The following is a 12,329-nucleotide window of genomic DNA, read 5'->3' on the forward strand; positions in this document are numbered from 1 at the left end:
TGATTCATTGAAGTCACATTGTTAGTTACAATCAAGAGTATTTTTTTCATTTTTTACACTGCCCTCTCCCCAATTCGAACCCATGTACAATACAAGAGCACAAGAAAGAAGAGACTGTGCAAAAAACCCAGCCAGTGAGCAGAACTCAGGATATTGAAATATAAAAATGCATAATGACAATAAAATAACTGAAACGTTACTATTGAGTGGGGAAGTGAAAAAAACATCCCTCCCTCGCCTCCCTCGTCCACATCAGAAGGCCATCTTGAGTTGGAATAGTAGTAGTTAGACATATGTATGGACTATGCACAAAGTGTCTAATAAAAACTAACATGTATTTTTGTGATTTAGCACCACATTAGGAGGTAAAGGAATCTCTCTAGGTCAGAAACTCACAGTACAGTATTGGCGAATTATTGGTTAGAGCCTATCTACTACTTTGAACTTCAAAGGAGGAATCTCACAATTCCAAATGTCTAGATTAGCTTACATTTACGTAATCTAGAATCGACAGAAATTTGGACCCTAAAGAGACAAGTTTTAAAAACTGCCAGCCCCTTACCCCTCTTAACCCCTCCCAAAAAGCACTAAGCCACTTATGCAATGTTTTGTATAGTTCATTGTGGAGCCTATTCACTAAAAAATAGAATACCATTTTGGTATGCTCATACCTATGATTTCGTAATCTTAGTTCTTAGTTGCATTACTCAGCGCCAGGGAGGCATTTCCAAGAGTGTATCTTGGGTGTTCCATGCAACATCTATGGATTTTGAAGCATTTCCAGATTTACAAGGACAGGTAAACGTGGTAATGTGTCAAAAAGATACACCTCCCCAGGAGAGGCATAACAAGGAGAAATGTCTTTATTTTTCCTTCTTTTTTCTCTTTCTATTTGTGCTGCACTGTGCAGCACACTTAGAAAGAGAAAAACGCCTCTCAGGGTTGTTTTTTTGTGCAGGAAGGTGTCCCTTCCTGCACAAAACCAATTCTGCATGCAACACAGGCACCGTAGCACCATGGTGCAATCGTACCTGCGTTGGCGCTAGGCAACCATTGTGCACTAGCGCAGGGGGAAGGATAAGAATGCTACATATTGCCCTAAATATGGTGCATTCCTGCCCTTTCTCAGTGATGTTGCGCTACACAACTTTTTCATAAATATGGTGCTTAGTGTTATCATCCAATTTTTACTTAGTGCAGTCTTTCTGTGTCTCTAATGTTAAATGAACACATTCTGTGTGAAAACTATTAGGAGGGGTTCCTTTCCTGCTTGGAACAGCTGTGTTTCCATCCCTAAACCTAAACATACAGTTGCAGAATGTCCTCCAAACCTGCAAATGTTCTGGTATAAAATGCTGATTTATGTAAATATGAATGAGATATTATGGCAACAGATGGCACGTTTAGTGTATCTCAGTTGAACCAAAAGTGTGCAAAATACTGTGATTCAGACCATATCATAACTGCATGATTTTCTTACCGACAAAGATTAGCATATGCTGAGCATTTTTAAATAACTTGACCTTCCATAACTGTTGCATATTTTACTACTGTATTATTAGAATGCTGCTGCAGAAATCCAGATACAGTCCTTCCCAGCTGCATCGCTCTGTGATCAATTTAATGGTACACTTTATATGATGTACACGGCCTACGCAGTATTAGTCCAGTGATTTAAATGTTTTTGCTTGCTTCTATCTTCTCAGACACTAAGAATGCCAAACCATTAAGAGTTACACATGTTGTAAAGTACACAACACATTATGATCAGGTCAACACTCGCAGGAAGATGGAGCCACTTCAAATGAGACATCGTGTAGTAGATTAGGGGAGCCCACGTTGAAGGAAGGCGAACCCAAGTCATATTTTAAGAATCTTTACTGACTTGGTAAATAGTTGCCACTCAATTTCAGTGTATCTATATCCAGTGCTTGAAATGGAAAAATTAAAGTGTCGGTACTCTGTGCCAGAGTACCTGCTTGTTCCTGAGAAGTGCCGGTACTCTCCTATTAAAAGTATTACGTTTTTCTTGAAATGTGCCGGTACTCTCCCTCTCAAAATAAAAAAGTGCCGGTACTCAGTACCGGACAGTACCGGCCCATTTAAAGCACTGTCTATATCTATTTTATGTGGTAATCCTGTAAATGTGTTATGGGTCTGACTCTCTTGTATTGGACGTTCTTGAAGCACTCTGACCGGGAAGTTACCATGTTAATTAATACAGGACATTTTGGTTTGATGCAATGCTTCTTGACATCATGACATTGGTTTAAAATTTTGCACATAATGTACCAATCTTATAATTACGTGTAAGTTGAAGACTGGGTTCATGCTCCTAAACCCCACAACGCAACACTATATTTCTCACCTTATAATCAAAAAGCCATACCGTAATATCAATGGTTGCTACAGGGAGAAAGATTAGTTAATGATAAGTATCTCTTTTCAAAGTCAGAATGTAGCTAACAAAAGCTAGGAGTGGTGGTGAACTCTAACTAAAATGGCAGATAAGATTTTTCTTTTATGTGGCATGTGCAGAGTTAAATCTAGTGTGATTATAATCAATTACTACTCACTTTCCCCATTTGTTTTCTTCCAGTGCCCAGCAAGTGCTCGCTCCTTTCCTAGGGCTCCTTCTCCTCAAAGGACACCCTTGAAAGTCACCCCGCAAGACACTCCTGTGAAAGCACAGACAACAGCAACATGTGGGAAAAGGGACAGCAGGAGACAAGGAAAAATTATATATTGGAGCAACTGTGGACTTCTGCCAAATTATGCTGGTTATGCCCCAGGTATGACTTTTGCAATTATGTTTAACTCTTTAATATCCAAAGTTATTTTTTAGCACAAGAAGGTAGGGAGAGGTGTGCTATTGTTTTGTCAGGCTGCCTCTATCTATCTATCTATCTATCTATCTATCTATCTATCTATCTATCTATCTATCTATCTATCTATCTATCTATCTATCTATCTATCTATCTATCTATCTATCTATCTATCTATCTATCTATCTATCTATCTATCTATCTATCTGTCTGTCTATACACCCTGATGCATTAATTGTTGAGTTATTGAGGTTTTCAGTCACGTCTCAGCATAGAAATGGTCCGTGGTGAGTAGTTTTTTTCATCTAAGTTCACACACCTTTGGAAACCTTCTTAACTGTACAAATAAAGTATGCTTCACTCATCTACATATAACATACAAAAAGGGAGATTTACTTAAAATATGAACCTGTGGCACTTGGAGGCACTTTAAGTTCATTAGGTTTTTATAACAAAAGCTATCTTACTCTAGCCAAGAAAAGTGCATCAGCTATTGTAACTTTAGAGAAAAGAGCAGAGAACATTGGCAAAATCAATATGTAGTGTTTTATGCCTTCAGAATATCTTACAGCATATCCCTAACATCTTGGCCCATTTCATCCTCATAGTCATGTTCGGGGGGGAGAGGGATGCAGGGGTAGCAACCACATCCAAGCAATAGCTGAAAGCATCCTATAGCAAGCAACAAATAAAATATACCAAAGAAAATATACCAAGAACCCAGGATGTGCTCAAGGATATGGATCTACAAGGTTTGACTACACATAACATATATGTAAGACCTTGTGGCTGTTGGCATAGGTTTCATTGTAATGTCAGAAATTCACAACAATGGTCAACATCTATGGTAACTACACTCCAGATTCTTACACACTGAAAAAGGGAGGGACTCTGTAGGGCTGAGGGCTGCAGTCCTGAAGTGGGGCACCCTCTGCAGTACAGGAAGGAGTGCAACGTCATTGCTCCTGGGGTCACCCACCCACTCTGTGAGCAATAATGCCAAGAGTGGAGGTTGCCACTCAGCTAAGTGACAGTTGGGACCTGAAGGAGAGTGAGCTGATGCAAGGGGACAAGGGTACCACCACTGAGGCCCTTAAAGTGGGTGGCTTCAACGCAGCAGGAGGCCACTAGATACATTTGCAGAGGACAATCTACCCACTCCTGATAGCAAGATGGTCACCTGAAAAGCCTAGACCTGCCAGGATGACCAGAAGACGGGAGCCAGTACAGCTTACAGACGGCGAAGGCCAGACATTGTAGGTGGCCACACATGGATAGCTGGGAGCAGGCCCGCTCAGGTGAACAGACACTGGACTATGCACCATGTCCTTGGGACAAAGTGGCACTGAGGAGACAGTGGACAAAGTAGTACAGCTCTGTGGGGGCCTGATGAACATGCTGGAGGACTGATTGTATGGGGCATGATAGTGGACAATGAGCTGGCACAAAGAGACATGGGTAATGGTAGGATGGGGAGACAGTTGCGTGGAGCAGAGGTCCTGGTATGCGCCCCCCCTAGCAAGCAGGATCAAAGTGTCTGGCAGAAGGCAGCTAGCTGGCAGAGAACAGAGAGAGTGGAGCTAGTCCCTTCCAGAGGATCAGTGATGCAAGCGACGGACCATTTGGACTATGGTTGGGAGGAGAGCTAGTCACTGGGGGATACTCAACTGTATACCCAGAGGGCCATGGCGTTGTCATCAGTAATGGTGGTAGACAGACAGAGTGGTTGAAGACCAGTGAAAAGAGAGGATCAGCAAGTGGGTGGGTTCTGCAGGACAGAACGCAAGGATGCATAGCACGGTGGAAGAAGCTGGGACACATGAGGAAAGAGAAGGAGCTGAAGTTGTTTGGAAGTAACCACCGTTGTATCCAGGAGTAAAAGGGACCTGAGCTGATTGTCAGACAAGGAGATGAGCAGGAAATGAAGATGGAGAAGGGAGAGGGACAGAAGTGGTCGATAAGTGATGGAAGTAGTTTCGGCGACGAGTGGAAGGGCACTGAGCAAGACCCTAGACAAGCCGGGGGAGCGGCAGAATGACAATTGCCAGTTGTTAGATCAAAGGAGAGGAAGTAAGATTGTGGCAAATGGCCAAGATGGTGGAGGAGTAGAAGTTGGGAAGCAGACAGGCCAGAGAGTGAGTAGAGGAACATTGGTGGGGAGTGGCGTAAGTTAGAGTGTGAAATTGAAACAATAAGTGCAAAAGGTTTGGGAAACAATGAAAGGTGATGGGTTTTAGCTACTTTCCAAAAGCACTTTTTGACTTCTGGGAAAACTACTTATTAGACTAAAAGGGGAAGAGGGTATTACAGATGAATAAGGCAAGTGGGGCAGGAAAGTTGGGAAGGAGGTAGGAAGACTCAACAATGACAGCAGTGGAACATGACAAAGGAGGGCGACGAGGGTAGAGTTAGTGGTAGGAAGTGACAAGGAATAAACAGTGGAGACAATAGGGCAAGGAAAGGCAAACAGGACATGAAGAAAGGAGGAGATAAGCTGATTAAATCACCATATATGTAGCGTAAGATGCTTCTGGGTGCACACCTTCTTCTGAGTATGGAATAAAAAGAATGGGCCAGCAAATATACTGACACTTATATTGCTATACATGGAAACTCACTACTAAGAACAGTCTCAAGTGTAAGAAAGGAAGCAGGTGAAATGGCTTAGAGTGCCTACAGTCATGGATACATGGACGACAGCAATCACAATCTATGCCAGCATTACATGTGAAAGGGGGCCTGAAGATGGTGTGGGGTTATTCAAATACCTGGGCATGGTGTGGACGGCCAGTTTTAGGTTTAGGAGTTTAGTCTGGTTAAGATTTGCAAAGAGTTTAGCTCACAGAGGAGCTTGAACCCAGCCAAGGCATTGAGAGAGCTGGGTGAGGAACTTTGGCTGCCTACATTGCACATGGCTAGTGGGTTACCGTTGCTGACACAGCAGTTACCAGAGCATCCGGCCCTATGGGGTGGGGAAAGCAAGAAGGGCAAGCTGTTGGAGCTTCAAGAAAGGGGCATGTTACAGGTATCCTTACAAACGTTGCCACAGCTGTTATAAGTGTGGGGGGGATGCACTGAGTCTTGCATTGTCATAGTGGCCAGGAAGCACCACAAGGGTGCAGGGGAGATGGTAAGGGAGTATAAGAAAAGGTTGACTATGCCAGTTGACATGGACAACATGGTTAAGTGTCTGTAGATTTCTCCTAATAGGGAAGCTGCAGCCTAATTAAGGGAAGGATTTACAGACAGGGTTAGAATACCATATTCAGGCCCAAAGAAGGGAAGGTGGGCTAAATATTTGAGATCATGTCATGGGAAAGAACAAGTGATGTGTACCAAGTTGAGAAAGGAAGTTTCAGGAGGGAGGATGGCGGGGCCATTTGTGATGTCACCTATTGACGACTTGCTGATATTATCAATTAACATGATGCTAAAAAATGACTGTGTGCATTCCTCGTTAATACATCACCATTTGTACCAAGACGCGTGCTCAGTGTCATACACCAGCTTATATGAGGCAATACACATGGTTGGACGGTGTAGGAGTGGATCAGACATCGAGAAAGCAGGCATGAAGTCTGCTTTTAGATTTTTGACATTTTAGCCGAATGATTTTTTGTTGCCAGACATACAATTTGAAGTAGGCATATACAATGATTAGGCTATGCCCATGTGCTGTGTGGTGTGTGGGGGGTGGCATTTGAAAGATTCAGCATGTTTGTGAAGTGGACAGATGGAAAAATAGTGGGGTCAGAGTACGTGCTGCACTACCTTGATGTTTTTCAGATGGTAAGTGAGGCAGGGAGAGGAGTGAATGTGGTATGCTGTTTTTCAGGAGGTGACACATAATTTCAGCATATGCTTGCAAATCTAAAGACTAAGGGGCCTACTGCATGTGTGACAATTTAGGGTAGGGAGCTGGACTCATTGGCAAGAGTGTCTCACTTGCAGATTGTGGAGATTGCAATGGTTATTGGACATGGCTGTCAGCAAGAGAAGGTTTAAGCTGAGGTTACTTTAGCAATGACTCTGCCACTAGAACTTTACTTGCAGAGTGGTGGCTTTGGGGGCAGCATATAGCAGAGAGCCACAGTTTTCCATGAGGGGAGTAGCTAAATCCCATCACAGAATTCAGATGACTAACAGAAAAAAAGGAGACTTAGTGGGGTAGCAAAAATGTTTGATGCATTACAGTGGAGTGACTGTGTGGCAATAGGAAAGCCCAGTGTCATGGATGGAGAAAATATTTTCTGGGTGCGTCTAGGGCTGGAGCTTTAGACTGTACTGGAAAAGGCTGTAGACTGTGAAAGCATGATCAGAAGTGTTGAGGAAAAGAAAATACAGCATTTCATTTAGGGAATAGTTTCCAGTAGTGCAGACAATGCAAATGTGTTGCAAGATAGAAAGCTGACTATCAAGGTGGTCAGCCAGGCAGTGGTGCACTTGGATAGCATGCAGTCCTCAAGGGATTTGCTGAAAGAACTGGCTTTTTTGGTACTTACAATGTAATATTGTGTTTAGGGGCAAGGCACATTCATGTCTTTGAAAAGTAGATGGCTGATTTGCTTTCTCATTCACAGTCATCAATTTTCTATGGTCTGGAGGCCGAAGAGGCAGTGACTGCAGTACTGCCCGGCATGTAGGAAATTGGACAGTAAGGGTGTGGCAGCCCTAAGTAGGACACCATACTGGCAAGCTTGGACAGAGTTTCTGGAATCAGGGACCAATAATTGAGTCAGAACTGGAAATGGTTTAAGGAATGGAAAAGATGATAAGGTGAGGTTTGAGTTGTGCCAGATCTATAAAGGTACAACACTGGTAACAATAACCAGGAAGTTGGTGGTTATGACATTCTGTGGAAAGAGTTATTAAGACTAAGAACAGGGGAGAAAAGAGCTGGTTTGGAAGACACTGGAAAACCGGCAGAGAGAAAAGTGTGTAATTTTCAGTGACCAATTTTGGTAACCATTCTGAAGAGTGTGGTGGCACAGATTAGAGTTGTGTTCACTTCTGTCTGGGAGTTTTGTTGGTTCACTGTGAGATTTACACTGTTTTTTGTAGCATTTAGAGTGTCAAAAGTGGTGGGGCTAAGAAGTAATGAGGGCTTGCTGAAGCAAAATGTTTTGATGGAGGAAGGGGCAATGCAGATAAGGATGAGGTGGAGCAAAACAAATCGGAAGGCATCGGGTTATATGGTGAGTTGAGGGCATCAGGGGTAAGGGCTATAGGGCCAGTGACGGCAATACAAAAATGGCTGAGATGCCGGAAACAAATGTTAGAACCTCTCCCCTTTTACATGCAGTTGGCAGGAAAGTAATTGTAAGACAGGTACAGTGTGTTAAGAAGAGTAATTCTATACCCAAATGTGTGACATTCCAAGATATTCCACTCCTATATTGAGTAAGAGAAATTAAGTAATTATTTTGTGCCTTGTTTTACTGATGATAGGGGTAAGAATGAAAGAGGCCTCACCCACCTAGATGGCATGCTTCATCATCGGGCTGTTTCCCACGCTAGGAAGGCAATGTAATGCCCAGAGAGCACCTCTTGTCAGGTCTCTTGGGTAGAGCTCTTTTTTATGCCCAGTTTGAGTGCAGTAAAGGAGATAGTGGGTTGTGCAGGAATATATTAAAATTGCCTGTAGGAAACACCAAGCTTAACCTTTAATAAATCATGTAGTGTTCTATGACAAGGTTAAAAAGGGACCTATTGAGCCCTAGTTATTCTCTGATCCATAAATAGTCTGTACGCCCATCTACCTAGGAAGGCCAATTGGCGTTTCTTCAGAACCATCTCAAAAGAATGCACTGCTATCGAGATGTGAGAAAAGTGTTTTTCATTTGCCTAAAATTGAATTCTAAAATAAGGTGTGTGTTTCGTACAAGGTTACTCTCATGAGTTTATGGAACTCATGATCTTATGAATTTGTACTTGGGGGAGCAAGAGACAAAACAACATTTATATTTAGAAATAGACATGCACCCAATCTGGTTATGGCACATAAGCTGATTGTTGTTACACCTGTTGTTGCATGTATTATCTGCACTTCGAATTGTGATATCTCCTTATCTGTTGCCTACTGTGAAGCATATTTCTCTAATAGAGCATTCTAAATGGGTCTTACCCCTCCTGTGATTCTATAGTGCCCCACAAGGTATGCAGGAACACTGTACCCACCTGCTACATTGACTTACAACAGGTATAGTGGGACAATAAGCAAGGAAAATAGCATATTATTCTGCTTACTGGTCTGTCACATTGTGCTCGTGGTCAGCACCTACCCCTGGTTCTCCCTCCCAAAGATATTGGTATTGCCAGGTTTCCCGTCTTTTGTAGGGGGAATGTTTGCTTACTCTTCCTGTCAGAAATGCCCCTCTCTTCAGGGTCACCCAACTCGTTTTGCCTTCCTCCTCCTATTTTTGCTATGCTTTTGTTGGCCTTAGGACTGTATGCACTTTGCCACTGCTAACCAGTGCTAAAGTGCTTGCGCTCACTCCCCTAAACCTGGTTTGATTGGCACATACCTGATTGGCATATTTAAAGTACTTGTAAATACCTTGTAGAGAGATATAACATATACCCAGGTCCCGTAAATTAAATGCTACTAGGTGAGCTGCAGCACTTATTGTGCCACCCACTTAAGTAGCACCTTAAAACATCTCCCAGCCTGCCATTGTAGCCTGAATGTAGTGTCCCACATCTATGTTGGCTTGGCATTTAAACCCACTTGCCAAGCTTTAATCCCCCACCCGTTTTATTACATATAAGTCACTCTTAAAGTAGGCCCTGGGTAGCCCATGGGCCAGGGTGCTGTGAACTTGAAAGGTAGGACATATACTTTTAAGTTTTACATATCCTGTGAGTGAAAAACTCCCAAATTCGTTTTTCACTACTGAGAGGGCTACCCCTCCCATAAGATATTATTGGGGATTCCTTATTATATTTAATAAGTTGTAATTCCTAAATGAGAGGAGGTAGACATGCCATGTTTGATACCTATAGACTTGTAATGATAAATCCTCTTTATGGTAAAGCCAATTTTATCATTACAAGTTTTAAAATGCTACCTTTAGAAAGTGCTCGTAGCCCCTTGTGCCTGCAGGCTTTCTTCGGTCACATGACTGGGTGTAACTGACAGTTGGACTTTGTGAATTCCTCTCTGACAGTTAAACAACAGTGGGATTAGCAGAGGCTAAATGGTCCATTAACTGGCTTGATCGGGGAGGCAAAGCACCTGAATAGGCTGGGTCCTATCTCCTCACAGTACTCTTAAAACCTTGTATTACCAATTTCAGCTAACTTGGAGCCAGGGCAGGAGAGGTAGGAAACTCCCAGAATGTCAAAGACCATTCTAGAAACTACTACTACCTTCTAGGAGCAGGGTATCAGGGTATAAAAATAGGGCTTGCAGACCCACACTTCAGTTCACTACTGGACCTGCGGTGGGGCTCTTAGAGGAATGCCTGCTGCTGTGACTAACTGTGCACTCTGCCAGACTGCTGCTGTACCTGGAAGGACTGCTTTGCTGCCTGGAGCCTCCCTTGTGCCCTCAGAGGCTTGCCCTGCTGTCGAGCCCTGCACCTTCACCTTCACCCAGGACTTCCAGAAGTTACTCCAAGGGCTAGTTTGCTGCCCTGCTGTACAGAGCCACAGGGACATAACAGGCTCCCACCATCTTGAATGTCTTGAATGTGCACCGGAACCCAGCCTGAGTGAGTCCTGAACCCACAAGTGGTCTCCATACACTCCTGGAACCTTGGTTGTGGTTCTAAACTTTACTAGATATCTGTGGTTGGTGCTTGTATCTTGTAGACACTACTTTGAACCTTAAAATATAAAAATACGTAACTCCAGTTCTACTATTTGGATTTCTTTCATTTGGGTGTCAAATGATTTATTCAAATTTACTTTATTTTCTATTGGTTTGGGATTTTTATTGTGTTGTGTTTTCACTTTATTAGACCTTACCTCTAACTTAAGCCTGACTGTTTTTTTGTGCCAAGCTGCCCAGGGTTAAGCACAGGTTAATGTAGTGACTTTTTTGGTTTACCCTGCAAGGGATTGTGGCTTTTGCTTGACCTGGGCTCACACCCCAGTCAACCAGCAATGACCCAATTTCGTATACCTACTCAGCTAAGGACAAGGGTGCACCCATGGGGGCATTGTGTGCGTTCATTAAGCAACCCGTATTTTACCTGGTGGCCATCTTTAAATTAATTCTATTAGTAATGAGTTACCAAGTGCATGCAATTTAACAAGTCTGATATGAAAGCAAGGATGGTATATCTCATGAAATTTTTTTTTTGCTATTTTATGTCATGCAACTATTAAAAAAGAGGCTTTATATTTGATCTTAGTCCAAAAAGGCCACTTTAATCAAGAGCAAGTTAGTCTACCGTTAACACAAACCTTCAGCTTTGCCATACACAATTTTTATGCCTCACAATGAGCTAACACTGCCTAACTGTCCTTCCCCCCTCCCCTCAAGAAGGCCATACCCACAGCCTACCCACTTTACATACTGGTTAACATTTGACAAATCCTGTTTTCCCACATTGTGTTCCAACCCGTATACCCTCCAACCTGCCTCAACCCCGTCAGATGACCTTAAACTCATCTTAAAATAATTCTGAGCTTAATCCTTTCTGAATCTAAATTGTTAGGGTCAGAGTAAGATTCTGGGAGTGGCCTCACTGTTTTGTTCTAAGGCAGATTTATACATCTCTCACTTCCAGATTTTGGTTCCTTCCCCTCAAGTTTGATGCAGACTACTTCCACTGCAGGGGCAGAACTGCAAAACACTTGTCTTTCTGTACTAAGGGAGAGTTAGAAGCTCTGAACTATCTCATTAAATCAAATGGCTGTGTCCTTTTTGACATCTTCAGCCAGTAAAGAGCTGCGACTCTATCCTACATCACTTTACATATTGGATACTCAAACGTCTATTGGAAAAGCCAAACTATAGGTCCCAGAAGGCAATGTGATGTGGATCAAAATGTCAGAACTGGCAGTAGGTACTTGTATTATAAATGGCCTCTTGGCAACTGAACATTGCTAATATGTTAATTCAAGATATGTTCACGTTATAACCATGACTTCAATAACAGTTAATAAATAGGAGCCACAGGAAATTTGTTAGCCACTGCATTTCATCTTGCTATAGAATATTTTTTTTAAAGCCACAGGGATATTGATGGAGTGTGAGCCTTGTCCTTTTAAGGGCTGACCTAGAGGCAGCTTTAGCTCTTTCACCAGACTTATGTCACCAACAGAATTAATACAAAATAATACATATTACACATACATAAAGGGGCTCTGAGTCATCCCTCTTGAATTATTAGACTGTTCATGTGCCAATAACATTTTATCTCCACCCACTACCTCATACAGCATGGGGTCATCGGTCAGCCCTCTTTAGCCATTGCCTCTCCGACACTGTGAATGATTGTATTTTGTCCCATTACATGTGCACATCTGCCTAAAATGTAGAGCACTTCAGTGTAG

General features: G+C 42.6%; 1 protein-coding gene across 1 annotated transcript in view; it reads left to right on the forward strand.

The window, feature by feature from the left end:
* The window catches only part of LOC138253554 (ciliary microtubule inner protein 2B-like), a 128,805-nt gene that overhangs the window by 94,352 nt on the left and 22,124 nt on the right, over positions 1-12,329 (forward strand). The window contains exon 5 of the mRNA XM_069205795.1: positions 2,600-2,792. Coding sequence (XP_069061896.1) covers positions 2,600-2,792 — 193 coding nt within the window. The remainder of the gene's footprint in view (positions 1-2,599; positions 2,793-12,329) is intronic.

Source organism: Pleurodeles waltl, chromosome 1_2 (assembly GCF_031143425.1).
Source record: "Pleurodeles waltl isolate 20211129_DDA chromosome 1_2, aPleWal1.hap1.20221129, whole genome shotgun sequence".
Classification (NCBI taxonomy): Eukaryota; Metazoa; Chordata; class Amphibia; order Caudata; family Salamandridae; genus Pleurodeles; species Pleurodeles waltl.